This window comes from Anomaloglossus baeobatrachus, chromosome 5 (assembly GCF_048569485.1).
Source record: "Anomaloglossus baeobatrachus isolate aAnoBae1 chromosome 5, aAnoBae1.hap1, whole genome shotgun sequence".
NCBI lineage: Eukaryota > Metazoa > Chordata > Amphibia > Anura > Aromobatidae > Anomaloglossus > Anomaloglossus baeobatrachus.
This window is the reverse complement of record NC_134357.1, coordinates 441339865-441362928: the sequence shown is the minus strand read 5'-3', so window position 1 is coordinate 441362928 and position 23064 is coordinate 441339865. Positions and strand designations below refer to the sequence as shown.

The 23064-nt window shown below is 49.7% G+C and overlaps 1 protein-coding gene across 2 annotated transcripts in view; it reads right to left on the bottom strand.

Moving 5' to 3' along the window:
- LOC142311742 (uncharacterized) overlaps window positions 1-10187 on the bottom strand; it is a 35298-nt gene extending 25111 nt beyond the window's left edge. The window contains exons 1-3 of one of the 2 annotated variants that reach the window (XM_075350416.1): window positions 9942-10187; window positions 7348-7446; window positions 4599-4665 (exon numbers count right to left, since the gene is read on the bottom strand). In XM_075350416.1, coding sequence (XP_075206531.1) covers window positions 4599-4665; window positions 7348-7446; window positions 9942-10043 — 268 coding nt within the window. In that variant the 5' untranslated portion in view covers window positions 10044-10187. Of the gene's footprint in view, window positions 1-4598; window positions 4666-7347; window positions 7447-9920 lie in introns of both variants that reach the window. The other variant, XM_075350415.1, reaches the window with a different exon arrangement.
- Window positions 10188-23064: the final 12877 nt, after the last annotated feature.

The following is a 23064-nucleotide window of genomic DNA, read 5'->3' as shown; positions in this document are numbered from 1 at the left end:
AATGATCTGAAGGGACGATTCTATTGGAGTCCAGGTTCCTTGAGCCCTGTGGTGGAGAAAAACCGCTCCCCAACCTGACAGGCTCGCGTCCGTGGTGACCACGGCCCAGGTTGGGGGGAGGAAGGATTTTCCCCGAGACAGAGATGTGGGTAGGAGCCACCACTGAAGTGATGTTTTGGTTGCAAGTGAAAGAGAGATGTTCTTGTCGAGGGAAGCCGAACTCTTGTCCCATTTGCGAAGAATGTCCCATTGGAGTGGCCGTAGATGGAATTGCGCGAACGGCACTGCTTCCGTAGCTGCAACCATCTTCCCCAGGAAGTGCATGAGGCGCCTTAAGGGGTGTGACTGACTCCGAAGAAGTGACTGCACCCCCACCTGCAGAGAAAGCTGTTTGTCCCGCGGTAGCTTGACTAACGCTGGAAGGGTATGAAACTCCATCCCGAGGTAAGTCAGTGATTGGGTCGGCGTCAACTTGGATTTCGGGAAATTGATGATCCACCCGAATGGAGAGTCGCCAGAGTGACGGTAAGACTTCGTTGACACGCCACCCGAGAAGGGGCCCTGACTAGGAGATCGTCCAAGTATGGGATAACCGAGTGGCCCTGAGAGTGCAGGACCGCCACGACGGATGCCATGACTTTGGTGAAGACCCGTGGGGCTGTCGCTAGGCCGAAGGGCAATGCGACGAACTGGAGGTGTTCGTTCCCGATGGCGAGACGCAGGAAACGTTGGTGTTCGGGTGCGATCGGCACATGGAGATAAGCATCCTTGATGTCGATCGATGCTAGGAAGTCTCCTTGTGACATCGAGGCGATGACCGAGCGGAGAGATTCCATCCGAAACAGTCTGGTTCTCACATGTCTGTTGAGCAGCTTGAGGTCCAGAACGGGACGGAAAGACGCGTCCTTTTTTGGCACCACGAACAAGTTGGAGTAAAATCCGCGACCACGTTCCTGAAGGGGAACGGGAATCACAACTCCTTCCATCTTTAGAGCGTCCACCGCCTGAAACAGTGCGTCTGCCTGTGCGGGGGGTGGGGAGGTTCTGAAAAAACGAGCCGTAGGTCGAGAGCTGAACTCTATCCTGTAACCATGAGACAGAATGTCTCTCACCCATCGGTCTTGAACGTGTGGCCACCAGGCGTTGCCAAAGCGGGAGAGCCTGCCACCGACCGAGGATGTGGCTAGATGAGGCCGAGAGTCATGAGGAGGCCGTCTTGGAGGCAGTGCCTCCTGCGGCCTTTTGGGGGCGTGACTTGGACCGCCACCCATAGGCGTTCTTCTGGCCTTTCTCCGGCCGGTTGGACGAAGAGGATTGGGGCTTGGCGGAGGGACGAAAGGACCGAAACCTCGATTGGATTTTTCTCTGCTGAGGTCTCTTAGGTTTGGACTGGGGTAAGGAAGAGTCCTTTCCCGAGGATTCCTTAATACTCTCATCCAACCGTTCGCCAAACAAACGTTCGCCAGAAAAAGGCAAACCAGTTAAGAACCTTTTGGAAGCAGAGTCTGCTTTCCATTCGCGCAGCCACATGGCCCTGCGGACTGCCACGGAGTTAGCGGATGCTACAGCCGTACGGCTAGCAGAGTCCAGGACGGCGTTCATGGCGTAGGACGAAAATGCTGATGCCTGAGAGGTCAAGGAAGACACATGCGGAGCAGAATTCCGCGTGACAGCATTAATCTCAGTCAGACATGCCGAGATTGCTTGGAGAGCCCACACAGCCGCAAAGGCCGGGGCAAAAGACGCGCCCGTGGCCTCATAAATAGACTTCACCAAGAGCTCTGTCAGTGGCATCCTTCAGGGATGAGCCATCGGCAACAGACACAACGGACCTAGCAGCCAATCTAGAGACTGGCGGATCCACCTTGGGTGAGTGCGCCCAGCCCTTAACGACCTCAGGTGAAAAGGGATAACGCGTGTCAGAGTGCCTTTTAGCAAAACGCTTGTCCGGGACCGCTCTGGGCTTCTGGACAGCGTCCCTGAAGTTAGAGTGATCAAAGAACGTATTGCGCGTACGTTTGGGGAATCGAAATTGGTGTTTCTCCTGCTGAGAAGCCGACTCCTCTACCGGTGGAGGCGGGGGAGAGAGATCCAACACCTGGTTGATGGACGAAATAAGATCATTTACTAAGGCGTCCCCCTCAGGGGTATCAAGGTTGAGGGCGAAGTCAGGGTCAGAGCCCTGAGCTCCCACGTCCGCCTCGTCATCCTGAGAGTCCTCCAGCTGAGATCCAGAGCAGCGTGAGGAGGCCGGGGAAGAGTCCCAGCGAGGCCGCTTAGCCAGTCTGGGACTGCGATCCGGGCAGGAGTCCTCCGCCTGGGACCTAGGGGCTATCCTGGGAGCGCGCTGCGGCGCGGACCGAGAAGGCCCTGGAGGCGACAAACTAACAGGGGCCGGGGCCTGTGAAGAGCCCGGTCTGGACTGCAAAGCCTCAAGGAGCTTAGATGACCATTTGTCCATAGACTGTGCAATGGATTGAGAAAGTGACAGAGTTTCTCAGCGAAAGAGGCCAATGACGGTGACTCTGTCCCTGCAGCCTGCTCAGGAGGAGCAGGGGGATCTACATGAGCCGAGGGGCCCACAAGTGCCCCGGGCTCCGGCTGAGCAAGCGTGGCAGGAGTCGAGCATTGATCACAGTGAGGGTAGGTGGATCCCGCAGGCAACATAGCCCCACAAGAGGTACAGGGTGCGAAAAAAACCTGTGTCTTAAGGGCTTTGCTCCTTGTGGACAACATGCTGCAAGCAATAAGTGTCCCTTAGGAGAGCGACCACTGAGGGTATATGGGAAAGGGTTAAACAGCCGTTCCGAATATATATAATATATGTAGATATATATATCACGGCACCCTAGGGGAACCAGCACCGGGTGACCGGTGTGGCTTACCAACCGCTGGTGTCCTCCAGATTCCCTGTCGTGGGTCCCCCAGAGCTGTAGAGATGTGCAGCTGCAGCATACACCAGCAGAATGCCAAACATGGCCGCCGGAGCTCTCAAGGGGGGAGTGGAGCCATGGGCGGCGCCGGCAAAAGGCGGGAATCTGGAGGCCCCATAATGTTCCATGAGAGGGGAGGGGAGGCATGCAAAGATGCTCCAGCCCTCTGTCGGTAATACCGCCCTTCCCCCTGACAAGCAGGCCCGGGGGCGGGATTTTTCGCGACTAGACCGCAATGAAGCCGGGAACTAAATTCAAGGCAGGCACGGCCGGCGCGGAAGTCCGATGAAAAAACAACGGACGGCGCTACTGGGGAGAGAGGCGACCTCTCTCCCCGTACCGTCCCCCCATGGGGACACAGAGTACCTTGAAGGTGCAGGGCCCGGTCCCTGGGGATGAAAACGCTCCGGTCCAGCAGGTTCCACCAGGGGCTGCGGATGGAGCACGGTCTCAGCATGTGAATGACCGATGAAGCTTCCACTTCTCCCAGAGCCGCATAAGGGATGGTGAAGGAGACGGCATGTGGCTCCAGCCTTTGTACCCGCAATGGGTACCTCAACCTTAACAACACCGCCGACATAGTGGGGTGAGAAGGGAGCATGCCGGGGACCCCATAGGGGACCTCTTTTCTTCTGTCATACTATGTATGATAAATCTTTTTTTTTTTTTTTTCTATGAGTGGATGTGTGCCTCCTTCCACTCAAAGCATAAAACTGAGGAGCCCGTGATCCACGGGAGGGTGTATAGGCAGAGGGGAGGGGTTACACTTTTTTAAAAGTCTAATACTTTGTGTGGCCTCCGGAGGCAGAAGCTATACACCCAATTGTCTGGGTCTCCCAATGGAGCGACAAAGAAAGCAGGCACTGCTCATCACCTGCCCAATACAATCCCAACAGTGAAACATGGTGGTTGCAATTGAAGGAAAGATTAATGCAGCCAAGTTCAGAGATATCCTGGAAGAAAACCTCTTCCAGAGTGCTCTGCACCTCAGACTTGGCCAAAGGTTCACCTTCTAACAAGACAATGACCCTAAGAACACAGCTAATATAACAAAGGAGTGGCTTCAAAGAACAACTCTGTGACCATTCTTGACTGACCCAGCCAGAGCCTGACCTAAACCCAACTTTAAAATGGTTCTCAACTACTTTTACATTGATGAGGAGAGGGCCTCAATGTCTGATTGGCCAGGGGTCCGACACTTCGCAGCCCCGCCAATCAGCTGTTCTCAGTTCCAGCAGCGGCAAGTAGCTGGAAATGCTCAGTTCAGGAGCTGCCCAGTCCTCTGATAGTGGCTGGACACCGCACATCTGCCTCCTATGTATTTGAATGGGGGAAGGTACCCAGCCGTGATCAGAAGACGGCGCAGCTCCGGAACAGAGCATTTCCAGCTGCATGCTGTCGCCGCCGGCATAGAGAACAGCTGAGGGGTGCAGGGTGTCAGACGCCGGCCAATCAGACATTAATGATCTAAGGATAGGACATCACTGTTAAAGTAGTGGACAACCACTAAGTGATTTCACTTTCAGGAACGGAGGTCAGACACCTCATCAGATAGGATATTGAGCAAAAGTCTATGAAAAACCCCTTTAAGCAGGGCCGGCAACACACTCATGAATACTAAGGAAAGCAAACAGTCTAATACACCACAGACTCCAATTTTCTTACCATTTGGCTCAAAACACCTCTTGTTCTGGTAAAACTCCAGGTTGTACATGCTTTCACAATTGTCTCTCTGGAAGAAAGACAGGAGAGTTCATGTTAATGTGTGCCTGCTTTACACTGCAGCTCTGCTTGTTCAGAGTGGCTACCATTTATCAGCACAAGTTCACCAGTAACTCACCCTGAATTATAATTATATTGACAGACACTTCTGGGCTTACACTATACTTCTGTATAGCTGCACAACTATTTTATTAAAGCTGAATTTCCATGTTATCTTAAAAAAAAAAAGTCTCTGATTAGTTAATCCTGCAACCGTCCGGTGGATCAGGGAGCCGAAAAGATGCTCCCTGATGCACCGCACAGCCACAGGATTTTCTGGATCTCCAGCGCTGCCCTGAATCTGTGGTGGGGGGTAGCTGTTCTGAGGGTCTCCATCTCTGTACCTCTGATCATGTTGGATGCGTACGTTTATAGGGCCTTCTGATAATTCGTACTCAAGGGAGAAACGCGTTGAGGCATTTGTTGTGACATATTGACTGCACTTCATCTGGAGGACTATTTTACATCTGTGTCCACATTACAGCAGCGGAGATTGCTCCAAGAGGCTCCCTGAATATACCACCTCAGGATGATACCCTTAGGCTGGGGCCACACGGGGACTACTGTGATCCTTCGCATGACGGGAGCAGAGTGTCATTGCGACTGAGGTCCGATCATACGATCGGACCACAGCTGCGGGGGTCGGGCCGGTGCTAAGGAGGGGAGGGAGGGAATTATCTCCCTCTCTCCTCTGTTGCCGGCTATTGCCATTCTCTCCCTGCACTCGCAGTACACCGGTGTACTGAGAGTGCAGTGCGATTTTTCTCTCGCCCCATAGACTTGAATGGGTGCGAGAGAAACAAGGATCGCATTAAACCCGCAGCATGCTGCGATAGTTTTCTCGGTCCGATAAGGGCTGAGAAAATAATCGCTCATGGGTGCTGGCACATAGGCTAATATTGATGTTTTATCGCATTCCACTTGCTCCGATTTTCTCGCCGTGTGGCTTAGGCCTTATATAAGGATGCTTGAAATATTTACTTTGGGGAAGCTCAGCATCTAGGTTAGGAGCTAATTGAATGGTCTGGCTGCATTTAGGGCTTTGGTCTTCTAGCGGTTATGTATATGTCTTTTTGTCCCTCCCCACTTCTATATTCACCCTGCACCTCTGAAAGTATTAAGAGTCATACAGGGCTGCATTCATACTGCATCTCTGTGGCTATTCTTAAGGTACCTTCACACATACCTTCACACATAGCGAGATCGCTGCCGAATCACAGATTCTGTAACGCAACAATGACCTCGCCAGTGATCTCACTACGTTTGACACATAGCAGCGACCTGGCCCCTGCTGTGAGATCGCTGGTCGTGTCGGAATGGCCTGGACCGACCATTTTTTGAACGTCGAGGTCCTGCTGGGCAAGTTGCATCGGTGTGTTTGACGCCTTACCAACGACCTTGTTGACGACTCAAGAGCTCAGACATGTACCACCAAGATCATTATACAGGTCGCTATATCGCTGCTGCTGTATAGCTGTTGGGAAGATCTAACTGTGAGATCTCACCAGCGACCACGTAACGACTTACCAGCGATCCTTATCCGGTCGTTTCGTTGTCGGGATCGCTGGAAGTCGTTAAATGTGACGGGGGCTTTAGCCTATTTGTCCGATTGTGACAACTAACCCTTTCCTATACCTTTGGTCATGTTTTGCACATATTTTATGTGCCTTTATATTTTGGTCTGTTCTTTGTCATGTTTATTTCTGTTTGTTTGTTTAATATCTTTATTAAAGTTTTGTATTATTATGGGAATTTGTTTAATGTTATAAAAGGATTTCTGACTCACTACGTGGACACTTTACACCTCCAGCAGTCTGTCCGCAGATCACTTCCCCCACATCTATATTTGTAACAAAAACCTTAGGCTGGGGTTTGCGACGCACCAACGATCCCACCAGCGATCCAACCTGGCAGGGATCGCTGGTGCGTCGCTACATGGTCACTGGTGAGCTGTCAATCAGGCAGATTTCATCAGCGACCAGCCATCAGCGACTCGTGTAACAATGCTGCGCTTGGTAACCAGGGTAAATATCGGGTAACTAAGCAAAGCACTTTTCTTGGTTACCCGAAATTTACCCTGGTTACCAGCGTACACCGCTTACAGGCTGCCAGCGCTGGCTCTCTGTATACGTAGCTAGGGTACACATCGGGTTACTAAGCAAAGCGCTTTGCTTAGTTACCCGATATTTACCCTGGTTACCAGTGTACGCTGCTTATACAGAGTCGGTGCTCATTGGTTTCCCGCCGTCAAACACGCCGATGTGTGCTGCACAGCGGGAGACCAACGAGCAAAAAATGAACGAGAACAGTGTGTAATGATCAGCGATTTCACAGCAGGGGCCAGGGCTCTGCTTAGTGTCACACACAGCGAGATCGCTGATGAGGTCACTGGTACGTCACAAAACCTGTGACCCAGCAGCGATCTCACTATGTGAGAAGTACCCCTTAATTAGATTTCCTTGGCTTATCTGTAGGCGACATCCCCCCATCTTTCCTATGCACTATTGTCCTGTTGTACCACATCTTATATGTTGTGTTTGTCTCAGTACTTCATTTGTAAACCTGCCTATGAAGCCTTTGTGCTCTGAAAGCTGCAAATGTAGTTATGGTTAGCCAATAAAGTTCTCTCTCCTAGTGAGAAAGTAGTATTTACCATGCAGGACTGATCGCTGGAGTGTTCTCCCCTGTACCCATGTCTGTAGCGCTGCATGTCTCTGGCAGCTTTGTTCCTCCACCGCTGAGAATAATTATACTATTAGGAAAAGGAAGAACAATGATTGTTAGATATCGCAACAAAACAGTAAAAGGACCAAAGCCTAAATACAAGTTGGAGGCCGCCATGAACTGTGAGCAGGTTATGAAGAGCAGCTTTATTTCTAGGTCGCTCTTGGCCAGTGCAGTCACGAAATAGCACAAGACAGTCAAAACCTCATTTTAGTTTGTGTATAGGGTCCAAGTATCTGGGCCGATCCCCACTCACAATACACTGGTGGGCTAGTGACGTTTTCCCACGTGAATGGGATGTGCAGCAGTGCAGAGGGACAAGGTGATCCCATACCTTTATTGTGCTGATGAGCGGAGGCTGCCAGGTCAGATTTTAACTATTAAAGGGATTGTCTCAACTTAAGAGGGTAAAATTGCAAAGTGCTTGTAAAAATAAGCAACTTTGAAAATGTACCACTGTTCATGAATGGAGGGATTTTAATCCCTTTAGTCCGTTGCCTGGGTTACCGGCCACCTCTGCAGTCCATCAGCAGTGGCTGGTTTCACAGTTAAGCTGGGCAACACTTAAAAGTTTTAAAGTTTACAAACGCTGCTCTGAAGTTGACCCGCTTACTCCACCTGTGCTCCTCTGATGCTATAGTGGAAAAGCTGCATTGGATATCATACAATTTGGGGACAATGCACTGCCTCCGTCACCGAGCCCTGCTTCCCTCTGAGGGACCCCCGACTACCCTCTGCACCGAGCCCTGCTTCCCTCTGAGGGACCCCCGACTACTCTCTGCACTGAGCCCTGCTTCCCTCTGAGGGACCCCCGACTACCCTCTGCACTGAGACCTGCTTCCCTCTGAGGGACCCCCGACTACCCTCTGCACCGAGCCCTGCTTCCCTCTGAGGGACCCCCGACTACCCTCTGCACCGAGCCCTGCTTCCCTCTGAGGGACCCCCGACTACCCTCTGCACCGAGCCCTGCTTCCCTCTGAGGGACCCCCGACTACCCTCTGCACTGAGACCTGCTTCCCTCTGAGGGACCCCCGACTACCCTCTGCACCGAGCCCTGCTTCCCTCTAAGGGACCCCCGACTACGCTCTGCACTGAGCCCTGCTTCCCTCTAAGGGACCCCCGACTACCCTCTGCACTGAGCCCTGCTTGCCTCTGAGGGACCTCTGATTACCCTCTACACCGAGCCCTGCTTCCCTCTGAGGGACCCCGGACTACCTCTGCACCGAGCCCTGCTTCCCTCTAAGGGACCCCCGACTACCCTCTGCACCAAGCCCTGCTTCCCTCTGCACTGAGCCCTGCTTCCCTCTGAGGGACCCCCGACTACCCTCTGCACTGAGCCCTGCTTCCCTCTAAGGGACCCCCGACTACCCTCTGCACTGAGCCCTGCTTCCCTCTAAGGGACCCCCGACTACCCTCTGCACCGAGCCCTGCTTCCCTTTGAGGGACCCCCGACTACCCTCTGCACCGAGACCTGCTTCCCTTTGAGGGACCCCCGACTACCCTCTGCACTGAGCCCTGCTTCCCTCTAAGGGACCCCCGACTACCGTCTACACCGAGCCCTGCTTCTCTCTGAGGGACCCCTGAATACTCTCTGCATCAAGCCCTTCTGTCTAAGGGACCCCTGACTGCCCTCTGTGGTGCGTTCCCAAACAAAGATTAGACCACCTATTGCTATAGCAGATATGTAATCAAGAGGGAGATGGGTAATGTGCCGCGCTGTCACCAGATGACAGATGTTGATTATTCTATTTTTTTATTTATAATACGGGTCAGGTCAACCAGGCAGTTTGAAGGTTCCTTGATGTCCCAATGAAGGAGATAGTCGGTCCCTGAAACGCGTTGACCTGACTTGTATTATCAATGAAAAAATGGAATAATCAGCACCTGTCATCTGGTGACAGCGCAGCACATTACCCATCTCCCTCCTGATTACACGTGGCTACTATGGGGCTGTGGCTGTTGCCATTTCGTCATAAGCTGCTCTAGGAGTTGTGACTTTCACAACCCTAGTAAGTGTGATTCTGTAGGTGAGTGTTTGTCTGGTAAGACCCTACTGCGCCCTCTCCCTCCACAGGTATTATAGCGGATCTGTGTGACATGAGTCCTGTGCATGAGGCACATTGATCACAGAGGGGGGGCTCCACTCCTGCACTCTGTAGGGGATCACTCCAGCCTGGGGTGCCTCTGGCAGGGGGACCTGTTATTAGGCCCCTGCTTTCTCCATCTGGGGGCGGTGTATCAGGCATGGCGCCCGTATTCGGGGTCTGTAGGATGGGTACAATGGGAACGGCCATTGTTTAACCTTTCAGGTCTCCTAAAAGCGAAGGCAGGCTCTCCTGCACCGTCTGAGGCTCTCCATGGTGATGGGGGCACCTGCAGTCTGTCTCTGCCCCCTCCCCTAATTCTGTGCCCTTATCCCGGCCTGTGTCCATGGCTCTGTAGTCATAAAGGCCTAAGGGTCTCCTCTGCAGCCGCACAGGCCCCTCCACCATCAGCCAGTACCCGGTTTTGCGTCCTCCGCACCCGCGCTCTCTCCTGCTTCCTCCCGACCTCTTCGTCTTCATCGTCTTCCCAGGTAGAGTCATACTCAGACGTCCACCCGTCCTCACCACCGTCCCGGGACATGCTGCTGGTAGCGGGGCCGCGGAGCCAGGGCCCGGGCAGCACCAAGCAGGGGAGCACGGTGCCGGCTGACGTTCTGGAGGCCACAAGTCTGGAGCCTCCGCTACCTGAGAGCTGAGAAACGAAACTGAAACCCGGCGCCTGGCAGTGACGTCACGAGGAAAATGGCTCAGACTAAGCGCGTCATGCAGGTAGGGCGCAGGGGGTGATGGGAGTTGTAGTTTAATAATCTAGACTTTGTAATTGACTCTTCTGTTGATGCTAGAAAGTATCTCTGTAAGAGAATTAACCCATGGCTCCCACAGAGGCTTCACCCAGCTTTCCTGTATTCATGGGAAGTAGCACTCAGGCCTAAGGCTATGTCCGCACGTTGCTTTTTACCTGCTTTTTTGCTGCTTTTTCAACTGCAGCGTTTAATGCCAAAATGGTTGTGTTCTGCTTTTCAAGCAAAGTCTATGAGAATTTGGGTTTCTTGTCCGCACTATGACATGTCCATTGTTTTTGCCATTTGGGTTTTGCACTGCAAAGCTGAGTTTTTGACCAAAGTTCTGCAACAAAAAGGCTGCGATTTGAACTGCATAGTGCGGACAAGAAAACCAAATTCCCATAGACTTTGCTTGAAAAGCAGAACACAACCATTTTGGCATTAAACGCTGCAGTTGAAAAATCAGCAAAAAAGCAGGTAAAAAGCAACGTGCGGACATAGCCTAAAACACACTTCCGCATAAAAAACGTACGTGTGACACGGTCCATTTTTCGGGTCCGTGTTCCGTTTTTTATGGGTGTTTCTCCGGTACGTTTGTCATCCGTGTGATAGCGCATGCTATCCGTGTGTGCGTGTAAAATGTCCGTGTGTGCGTGTAAAATGTCGTGTATGTGTACGTGGAATGTCCGTGTGTGTGATGTAAAATGTTGTTGATACATGTCAGCAGACAGAGTTGCGCGATGAGAATGAACTCGGGTGAACTTCACCCGACTTCATTGTCATACCGCGGCTCTTTCTGTGTTGCGTACTGATTAGCGGTCAACCGTGAAGGACTCACCGGTGACCGCTAATCACCTGAGTGACTGAATTGAGCAGCGCAATTAGTGCTCCTTCACTCAGGATACCCGAAGCTAGCTGGATCCTCCACCCGAGACCGCAACTCACCTGTGACTTCATCGCTGTCACTCGGGCGACTTGCTGTCACAGTTGGAGGATCCAGCGGTGGCCGCGAGTAACCTCAGTGACAGCACAGTTGATCGCGATACTCACCTCAGTTGCTGCGTGGAGCTGCCAGGAGGGCGGGGTTCTTCTGCAGCTCCTGTCACCTTCATGTAACAGAGCTGGAAGCGACACTGGACCTCCGTGGATTACGCCTGACATGGATGGGTATTTGGGGCATAATAAATTGGTGAACGAGGGTATTTGTTATTGTTTATTATTTCAAATAAAGGATTTTTTCACTGTGGGCGTTTATTAACTTTAACTTGCTGATTAATCATTGGGGGTGTCTCATAGATGCCTACAACGATTAATCTTGGACTTATTGGCAGCTATGGGCTGCCATTATCTCCCTATTACCCTGATTGCCAACGCACCAGGGCAAATCAGGAAGAGCCGGGTAGAGTCCCAGAAATGTCGCATCTATTGTATGCGGCAATTCTGGGCGGCTGCTGGCTGATATTGTTAGGCTGGGGGGCTCCCCATAACGTGGGGCTCCCCATCCTGAGAATACCAGCCTTCAGCCGTATGGCTTTATCTTGGCTGGAATAAAAATTTGGGGGGGACCGCACGCCGTTTTTTTTAATTAATTATTTATTTCACTGCACAGTATAGACCTGCCCACCGGCTGCTGTGATTGGGTGCAGTGAGACAGCTGTCACTCAGTGTGTGGGCGTGTCTCACTGCAACCAATCATAGGCGCCTGTGGGCGGGGGAAGCAGGGAATAGTAGATTGATTAATGAGCGGCCGGCATTTTCAAATGAATTGAAGCCGCGTATTTTCGGCACAGCTGTTCCTCGGCGCGCTGGTGATCGGGGATTGGTAAGTATAAGCCGGGGGAAGAAAAAGACCAAGCGCCAATGTAAGTATGACTGAGAACAGCACAAAAAAAGGTAAGTAGACTGACTTTAATAAAAAAGAAAAAAAAAAATAGATCGCTTGTTTAAAAACGCACACGGACGAAACGTGCTGAACACGGACATACTACGTGTGCGGTCCGTGCAGGCACGGACCCATAGACTATAGCGGGTCCGTGCCTGCGTGCTGCCGGCCAAAAACGGACATGTCGTCCATGTAGAACACCGCACACACGTACTTACGACACGGACACACGTTCCGTGTGATTTTACGTGTGTGTGCCATCTACCATAGAGTAACATGGATGGGTCTCCATGTCTCCGTGTCTCCGGTACGTGCAAAAACGTACCAAACACGTACCGGAGGCACGGATGTGTGTTGCAGGCCTCAATAAGCTGCTTATTAGGAGTCTGGAAAAGTGGGGTGAGTTCTTAAAGGGGTGTTCCTATGCTGTACCATCACTTTATTGCTGCTGGGATCCGGGCCATGAAGTGGCCGCAGAGCTGGTTTAGTACAATGGAACCACTTTTCATTTTGGCCAAGATGCAGAACATTTTATATTTCCCCATCCTGATCGCCATATTATATTTATCAGGATTTGTTGCATTTTTGACTGACACCGGTCATTTTACTATATAATGTGCCCCCAGCGCCGTGTTTTTTTTGTGGATAATCCCCAGTGTTCATTGTGGGGCACAGTCACGACCTCCAGGACAGGGCGATCGCGGAGATACACACTTGTAGAATTATTTTCTTATTGTAGTAACTTAAAAATTTGTAAAAAAAATAAATAATATTTTTTTTTTTTATGGCCGTTTTCCATGACCCAAAACTTTTTTTTATTTTTCCGTGATTGGATCTGCACACAGGCTGGTTTTTTTTTTCGGAGCTTATTTGGGGTACCTGCAGTGTTATGATGCTTTTTTTTCCCTTTAGGCACCTAAAAGCCTCATTTCTGATATTTCAATTCAATTATCTTCATGGTGTTAAAGTATTTTCCATTTTGATAGATCTGAGTTTTATGGATGTGACGATTTCAGTTATATATTTTAACATATTTATTTTGTGAAGGAGAAAACGTGGGTGATAGGGATTTTATGTTTTTTATTTTTGTCATTTTTTTTAGGGACTTGAACTATATACTCAATATTGGAGGAAGTGACATCAGCATTTAGGTGGCTCTGATTGCTCTTGTTAGAGGCTGGAGCTGACTGTATGACACTGCCGACACCTGCCCTGTGTGGATGTGTCGCGGGCGGAGGAGGGGACGCTGCGCTCTCCCACTGCTCGGGTCCGGCTGCCGCTGCTGCTGCGGCCTGCTGCTGCTCGGTGGCTCGAGCGATGGGCCGGATCCCGGGGACTCGAGCGGCGCTCCTCGCCCGTGAGTGAAAGGGGATTGGTTTTTGGGATTGTTTATTGTCCGTGACGCCACCCACGGCTGTGGTGATTATGTGGACACCACCGCTGCTCTGTATGGGGATCCCGGAAGCGGTGACAGGGAGCAGCAAAGTTGTTGGTTCTCCCCTCCGTGGGTAGGGGGTGGTTGTCCCGGGGCCCAGTGATGAGGTGGGGGACTGAGGGATGGCGGGGCCGGTGCGGGCTTGGTGGGGTGCAGGGACGCGGAGGCAGCGCTGTGCCTCACGGCACTGTGGTACTCACTCAGCCTGAGACGGGGACACAGTTCTCGGTAAAACACACGGCTGGAAAGACGGTTCCCACGGACGGCTGCGGTTGCTTTTCCCCAGTAGTTGACGGTGACGGTCCCTTTTCCTGCACCTAAGTCTATGTTGGTAGCGATGGGTTCCCACCGGTAACCCGCTCCCCGGCTTGGATATGGGCCGGAGGAGCCCCTCTTTGCCCGCAGGCGCTGGGCCTGAGAAACTGGTGCCTTGGCGGTGGCGGTGTCTCTCTCCTACGGTTGGACTGTTGCCTTCAATCGGGACTTAGCTGTTGGGAGACCCAGGAGGTCCCCTTCACTGACGGATTTGGCAAATTCACGGCGACTCCTAGCCTTGCCGGGATCCGAAAAGCCCCTGCCAATGGTGCTGGCTTCTCTTCGTATACCGCTCCGGTACCGCCGGGCCACCACCCGTCCACGGTCCTGTCGGCAACCTCCGATCAGCCTCTCCTGCAGACGGTCACCGGCGTCTGCTGACCTTGCTGTCTCAGTCCGGGGCACGCACCCGGACCAACTTCAAGCTTTCTCAACTGTCACTTTCTCTTCCACTTTTACTCCTCTCTCTTGCTCCTCTACCACTTCACTCTCACTTCAGACTCTGACCCAACTGATCTGCTTGGTTTTCCCGCCTCCAGGGCTGTGAACTCCTCGGTGGGTGGAGCCAACCGCCTGGCCCACCCCCTGGTGTGGACATCAGCCCCTGGAGGAAGGCAACAAGGATTTCTAGTGTAGCTTCGGTGTACCTATCCGGGATGTAGGGTGTGGTGGTGTCATGACCTGTGACCCCTGGCTTGCCCAGGGCGTCACAGATGGGGCTCAGCTCCCGAGCCTGCTCTATACACTCTATCCTTTTCTTGACAGATCTATAATGTCCATTTTCCTTGCTCAGCGATCACCCAGCTATGAATGGACCCACACTCGCCCCTCTCTGGATAGTGCTTGCCCCCTACCAATTATAAGTGATGGATAATAAATGATATACCGTCATTGTATATGAAGACAATTACTCTTTACTATTGGGTATACTCATCATTACCAGATACACCAGTAATCTGCACTTTGTATACCCAAGAACATCTATCAGTATATTTACCATTCAGGAACCTGAGAAAGATGGCCGCCTGTCAGAGCTGTCATATTGAATGTTGAAGGCATCAAAACTATGAATTAACACATGTGGAATGAAATACTTAACAAAAAAGTGTGAAACAACTGATAATATGTCTTATATTCTAGGTTCTTCAAAGTAGCCACCTTTTGCTTTCATTACTACTTTGCACACTCTTGGCATTCTCTTGATGAGCTTCAAGAGGTAGTCATAAGAAATGGTCTTCCAACAGTCTTGAAGGAGTTCCCAGAGATACTTAGCACTTGTTAGCCCTTTTGCCTTCACTCTGCGGTCCAGCTCACCACAAACCATCTTGATTGGGTTCAGGTCTGGTGACTGTGGAGGCCAGGTCATCTAGCGTAGCACCCCATCACTCTCCTTCTTAGTCAAATAGCCCTTACACAGCATGGAGGTTTGCTTGGGTTCATTGTCCTGTTGAAAAATAAATGATGGTCCAACTAAACGCAAACTGGATGGAATAGCATGTCGCTGCAAGATGCTGTGGTAGCCATGCTGGTTCAGTATGCCTTCAATTTTGAATAAATCCCCAACAGTGTCACCAGCAAAGCACCCCCACACCATCACACCTCCTCCTCCGTGCTTCACGGTGGGAACTAGGCATGTAGAGTCCATCCGTTCACCTTTTCTGCATCACACAAAGACACGGTGGTTGGATCCAAAGATCTCAAATTTGGACTCATCAGACCAAAGCACAGATTTCCACTGATCTAATGTCCATTCCTTGTGTTTTTTAGCCCAAACAAGTCTCTTCTGCTTGTTGCCTGTCCTTAGCAGTGGTTTCCTAGCAGCTATTTACCTTGAAGGCCTGCTGCATAAAGTCTCCTCTTAACAGTTGTTCTAGAGATGTGTCTGCTGCTAGAACTCTCTGTGGCATTGACCTGGTCTCTAATCTGAGCTGCTGTTAACCTGCGATTTTTAAGGTTGGTGACTCGGATAAACCTATCCTCCGCAGCAGAGGTGACTCTTGGTCTTCCTTTCCTGAGGCGGTCCTCATGTGAGCCAGTTTCTTTGTAGCATTTGATGGTTTTTGCCACCTCACTTGGGGACACTTTCAAAGTTTTCAGACTGACTGACCTTCATTTCTTAAAGTAATGATGGCCACTCGTTTTTCTTTACTTAGAATTTGTATTATGGCAAGAAAAAAAAGCAGCTAACAGTCTATCCAGTAGGACTATCAGCTGTATATCCACCAGACTTCTGCACAACACAACTGATGGTCCCAACCCCATTTATAAGGCAAGAAATCCCACTTATTAAACCTGATAGGGCACACCTGTGAAGTGAAAACCATTTCCGGTGACTACCTCTTGAAGCTCATCAAGAGAAAGCCAAGAGTGTGCAAAGCAGTAATCAAAGCAATATGTGGCTACTTTTAAGAACCTAGAATATAAGGCATATTTTCAGTTATTTCACAATTTTTTGTTAAGTATTTCATTCCACATGTGTTAATTCATAGTTTTGATGCCTTCAATGTGAATCTACAATATTCAGAGTCATGAATATAAAGAAACTCTTTGAATGAAAAGGTGTGTCCAAACTTTTGGTTTGTACTGATATATTATATATACATATACACATATATACACACACTGGTGAAAAAAAAAAAGGGAACACTAAAATACCATTTTGTTGTTTAAGTGTTCCCTTTATTTTTTTGAGCAGTATATCTATATAATTTTTTTTTTCTTCCTGAGCCTTGGCTTTCAAACTTTCTTCTGAACCTTGGATCCTCTAGAATGTTTCCCTTCTGTGGATTCCACTGTTCCCATGTGCTGGACCATTGTGGAGTGAGGAACTGGAGTATTGAGGGGGCCCAGCAAGTCTGAAGGTGGAGTGTTGCTTGCACCAGGGAAAGCATTGCACGGAGGCACGGGACAGCAGGGATGCTTTGTCCAAGATGACCCGCAGGAGCAATTGTGCAAGTTCTCCCACTTAAAAAGATGAGAGGCCTGTAATTGGCATCACAGGTAAACCACAAGTATGAGAGACAAAATGAGAAAACAAATCCAGAAAATCACCTTCTGTGACTTGGCAAGATTTTTTTTTGAAAATTATGGTGGAAAATAAGTATTTGGTTAATAATAAAAGTTCATCTCAATCTTTTGTTATATATCCTTTGTTGGCAATGACAGAGGTCAAACATTTTCTGTAAGTTTTCACAAGGTTTGCACACACTGTTGGTGGTATGTTGGCCCATTCCTCGATGCAGATCTCCTCTAGAGCAGTGATTTTTTGGCCTGTCGTTGAGCAACATGGACTTTCAACTCCCTCCAAAGCTTTTCAATGGGGTTGAGATCTGGAGACTGGCTAGGCCACTCCAGGACCTTCATATGCCTCTTACGAAGCCACTCCGTTTTGGGATCATTATAATGCTGAAAGACCCAGCCACGTTTCATCTTCAATGCCCTTACTGATAGGAGGTTTGCACTCCAAATCTCACAATACATAGCCCCAGTCATTTTTTCATGTACTTGGATCAGTCGTCCTCGTCCCTATGCAGAGAAACAGCCCCAAAGCAGGATGTTGCCACCCCCATGCTTCACAATAGGTAAGGAGTTCTTTGGAAGCAACTCAGCATTCTATCTCCTTCAAACACGACAAGTTGTGTTTCTATCAAACAGTTCTTCTTTGGTTTCATCAGACCATATAACATTCTCCCAATACTCTTCTGGATAATCCAAATGCTCTCTAGCAAACTTCAAATGGGCCCGGACGTGTACTGGCTTAAGCAGGGGAACACGCCTGGCACTGCAGGATCTGAGTCCCTGGCCACATAGTGTGTTACGGATGATATCCTTTGTTATGGTGGTCCCAGCTCTATGCAGGTCATTCACTAGGTCCTCTTGTGTGGTTCTGGAATTTTTGCACACCATTCTTGTGATCATTTTGACCCCACAGGGGGAAACCTTGCGTAGAGCCCCAGATCGAGGGAGATTATCAGTGGTCTTGTATGTCTTCCATTTTCTTATTATTGCTACCACAGTTGATTTCATCACACCAAGCTGCTTGCCTATTGCAGATTCAGTCTTCCCAGCCTGGTGCAGGGCTACAATTTTGTTCCTGGTGTCCTTCGACAGCTCTTTCGTCTTCTCCATAGTGGAGTTTGCAGTGTGATTGTTTGAGGTTGTGGCAGGTGTGTTTTATACTGATAAGTTCAAACAGGTGCCTGAGTGGAGGACAGAGGAGCCTCTTAAAGTAGAAGTTACAGGTCTGTGAGAGCCAGAAATCTTGCATGTTTTTAGGTGAATAAATACTTATTTTCCACCATAATTTGCAAAAAAAATCTTGCCAAATCAGACAAGGTGATTTTCTGGATTTGTTTTCTCATTTTGTCGTCTCTAATAGTTGTGGTCTACCTATGATGTCAATTACAGGCCTCTCTCATCTTTTAAAGGAGAACTTGCACAATTGGTGGCTGACTAAATACTTTTTTCCCCACTGTACCTCTGTGTGCACTGCACAAGCACTATACCCTAATCTGCCACTACTACTTACAAATCCTTTTCAGTGACTGCCATCTTGGGGAACTCAACCAGGACGATCCCAGATAATGCAACCCATGGATGCATGCTGTTACCCACAGCCTTCTGTAGATATATATCTGAGACAAATATTGTAACGTAGGACAGGACGTTATATGCCAGTTATGGATATAGGAGGTGTGCAGTCACTGGCATCTATGGACACAAATTTAATACAGCTACTGTCACCTACTGTTTTACAACACATGCAGTTACTACCTGCCTGGATATTGGTGCAGCCATCTGGTGAACACTGTATACATACGATTACAGACAGGCTTGGTGCGTCAGATGTGGATAATGATATGATGGATATCCCAAAGTCTGTTACTAAACATGTTGTTTATTCAAGAGGCCGACTTCTGGGGCTGCGCAGGCGAATGTCTTCTCCTGCAGTGGGTAAACATCGTGTTCCTTGTGAAGTACAGAGACCTTTTAGGGGTTGCAGAGCAAGCAAACAAATCAAGTCAAGGAGAGAAAGGTTTACACCTGCAGTTCTGTCCATGGGAAATGTTCCCTCTCGTTTCAGATGGTCCAGGTTGATAGAACATTATGAAGAATGGTAAGGGAGGCGGGGCGATACTCTAGATAAACATCAGATGGTGGAATTAGGGCATGTGACACTAAGGGTATGTGCGCACTAGGCGTTTTTTTCACGCTGCGTTTTTATGTGCGTTTGTCTAAAAAACGCACCCGCGGCTAAAAAACGCGGCAAAAACGCATGCGTTTTGCCGCGATTTGGTGCGTTTTTTGCTGCGTTTTTGCTCACTGCGTTTTTAATCAGTGCACAATGCCATTAAAGATTGTTGATGAAAAAAAAAAGGTCTGATGTCATTTCCTTCTTCAAAATGTTCATTGTATGCAGGAGAGCAGACAGCTGCAGAACTAGTGTATGCAGGAGAGCAGACAGCAGCTGCAGAACTACAAGTCTCAGCATCCTCCATTCACTAGTGTATGCAGGAGAGCAGACAGCAGCTGCAGAACTACAAGTCTCAGCATCCTCCATTCACTAGTGTATGGAGGAAAGCAGACAGCAGCTGCAGAACTACAAGTCTCAGCATCCTCCATTCACTAGTGTATGCAGGAGAGCAGACAGCAGCTGCAGAACTACAAGTCTCAGCATCCTCCATTCACTAGTGTATGGAGGAAAGCAGACAGCAGCTGCAGAACTACAATGCTCAGCATCCTCCATTCACTAGTGTATGCAGGAGAGCAGACAGCAGCTGCAGAACTACAAGTCTCAGCATCCTCCATTCACTAGTGTATGCAGGAGAGCAGACAGAAGCTGCAGAACTACAAGGCTCAGCATCCTCCATCCAGGACTGTATGCAGTTTTTTGCCCAAAAAGAAAAAAAAAATGACATGGGCTTCGCCATATTTTTGTATGCTAGCCGGGTACAGCAGGCAGGTACGGGCTGCCCCCAACCCCCAGCTGCCTATTTGTACCCGGCTGGGAGCCAAAAATATAGAGAAGCCCTTTTTTTTTAATTATTTCATGAAATAATTAAAAAAAAAATGACGTGGGCTTCGCCTAATTTTTGAGTCCAGCCGGGTACAACTAGGCAGCTGTGGATTGGAATCCACAGTGCAGGGTGCCCATGCTTTCTGGGCACCCCCACTGCGAATTGCAGTCCGCAGCCACCCCAGAAAATGGCGCTTTCATAGAAGCGCCATCTTCTGGCGCTGTATCCAACTCTTCCAGCTGCCCTGAAGCCGGGTGGCTAGCTAGGTAATAATGGAGTTAGGGCTAGCGGTATATTATCAGCTGGCCCTAAGCCCGAAATTCATGGTGTCACGCCAATATTAGACATGGCCACCATGAATTTCTAGTAATGATAAAAAAAAAAACACAACACAGAGAAAAATATTTTTATTAGAAATAAAACACAACACAATTAGTGACTCCATCTTTATTGAAATAAACCCCCCTCCGCAGTAATCCTGGGTCAGGGTCCCGCGCCGTCCAATCCGGATCCAATATCATCTGATCGGTTTGCTGGAAGGCAAAGCGATCAGATGATCTGTCAGGATCAAGTGCCTGAATCCCATCACACATCAGCTGATTGTATAAAAGCCGGTTATACAATCAGCTGATGCATCAGTGCAAAAGAAAAAAAAAATAATACTCACTTATGTGCTGTGCTGATTACCGGCAGCTCCTGGAGCGATCGATTGGACAGGAGTCTGATCCTATACGATCGCTGCCGGAGCTGCCGGTAATCAGCTGATGAAGTCCCCTGACGGCAGGATCAGCTGATAGCCGGCCGGGCGCGAAAAAGCCGGCGACACCGCGATCAGCTGATGCGTCAGGTGACTGCATCAGGTGATCCACCGCCAGGTCCTGAAAGCAAGGTCCTGCCCCGGGGAGACTGCACACCGCCAGAGCGGCGGGACCGGGAGGAGATGGGAGCGGGCATGGCATCGGGACCCTGCAGACAGGTGAGTATATGACATTTTTTTTTTCTACTGTTCACTTTGTTTTTCGCCGCTGCCTCCACCTCCTGCCTGTACATGGCGCCGCACGGAGCTGACATGCACAGGACGGGAGGTGGAAGCAGCGGTGACGGTACCGGGAGGATTCCTGCTTCTGTGTTTACCAACAGAAGGAATCCTCTTCCTGTACACGTCACTGTAGTGCCCACCCCTTGCGTTTATAGCTGCGTTTTTAGTCATAGAAACGCGGCTATATGCGTTTTTCATTGCGTTTTTAACATCTCATTGAATTCAATGAGTGAAAAACGCAGTGGAAAACGCAGAAATAATTGACATGCTGCGTTTTTGTGGTCACCACAAAAACGCAGCTAAAAAAAAACGCTGTGTGAGGACAGCACTTCTGAAAACCCATTGACATTGCTGGGGAAGCAATGTCACTGCGTTTTCAGCACAAAAACGCGGTAAAAAACGCCGCTAAAAACGCGGCAAAAACGCCTAGTGCGCACAAGGCCTAAGGGTACCGTCACACTTTAGCGACGCTCCAGCGATCCCACCAGCGATATGACCTGGTCAGGATCGCTGGTGCGTCGCTACATGGTTGCTGGTGAGCTGTCAATCAGGCAGATCTCACCAGCGACTAGTGACCAGCCACCAGCGACGCGTGGAAGCTATGCTGCGCTTGGTAACTAAGGTAAATATCGGGTAACCAAGCAAAGCACTTCGCTTGGTTACACGATATGTACCTTGGTTATCAGCGCACACCGCTTAGCGCTGGCTTCCTGCACTCCTAGCCAAAGTACACATTGGGTTAATAAGCAAACCGCTTTGCTTATTTACCCGATGTGTACTCCGGCTACGTGTGCAGGGAGCCGGCACTAGCAGCCTGAGAGCGGCGTACGCTAGTAACCAAGGTAAATATCGGGTAACTAAGCAAAGTATTTTGCTTGGTTACCCGATATTTACCTTGGTTACAGCTTACGCAGGCTGCCAGACACCGGCTCCCTGCTCCCTGCACATTCAGATCGTTTCTCTCTCGCTGTCAAACACAGCGATGTGTGCTTCACAGCGGGAGAGCAACGTCCAATAAATAAACCAGCACTGTGTGTAACGAGCAGCGATTTCACAGCAGGGGCCAGATCGCTGCTCAGTGTCACACACAACGAGATCGCTAATGAGGTCACTGGTGCGTCACAAAAACCGTGACTCAGCTGCGATCTCGCTATGTGAGAAGTACCTCTTAGGCCGGTGTCCCACTTGTGATTGCCTAGCGTGTATCTCGCGTGAGTTTTGCGGTGGATCACTCGTCACGGACTCACACTCTGCTCACAGGAGCGGGTTGGCTGCATAGAGATACATGCAACCGACCCGCTCCTGTCCGGAGATTGTAAGTCCGGGACGGGTGATGCACCGTGAGATACACACGAGGCAATCACAAGTGGGACACCGGCATTACAAGAATACTTTCACCTTACATACCGGGACAATGAGAAACAAGGAAATTAAGCTGATGGTAATGAAGTGGCTTGGATCATTTCTGATTACATTAACGTGTGGTGCCTTTTAGAAAGATGGAAGTGTTTTGCAAATAATAAGCTCCGATAAAACATTTGATTAACAGGAAAAAAAGGCATTTAAATTAAGGGAGAAAGAGAAAATTAAAATTATACAACGAGACCTGAAGACCAAAATAAAAGATGTCCAAGAGCTAGAAACCCCCCCTCCCCAAAAAAAAACATACCACAATAACTCCAGAGGTCAGGAATTAAATAATGCACCTAGTACAGAGTAATCCTATTGCCACATTTACATTAAATAGTAGTAAACTCGGGACCTCTGAACAGGAGAAAGACTTTGGGATTTTGGTTACAAATAAAGGCCCCGTTACACATAGCGATGTCATTAGCGAGATCGCTGAAACGTCACAGGTTTTGTGACGCAACAGCGACCTCGCTAGCGATCTCGCTACGTGTGACATATAGCAGCGACCGTCCCCCCGATGCCATATCGCCGATCGTACCTGAACGTCCTGGTTCATTTTTTGATCGTTGGTGTCCCGCGTGGCAGCATGCATCGCTGTGTTTGACGCCATAACAATGACGAGCGACCTCGTTGGCACGCCTGGATGGAAACACTACGCCTCTATCGAGGTCTGAGTCGTCAGAATAGCTGCTGTGTGACAGGGTCCCAACGACCGCCGAGG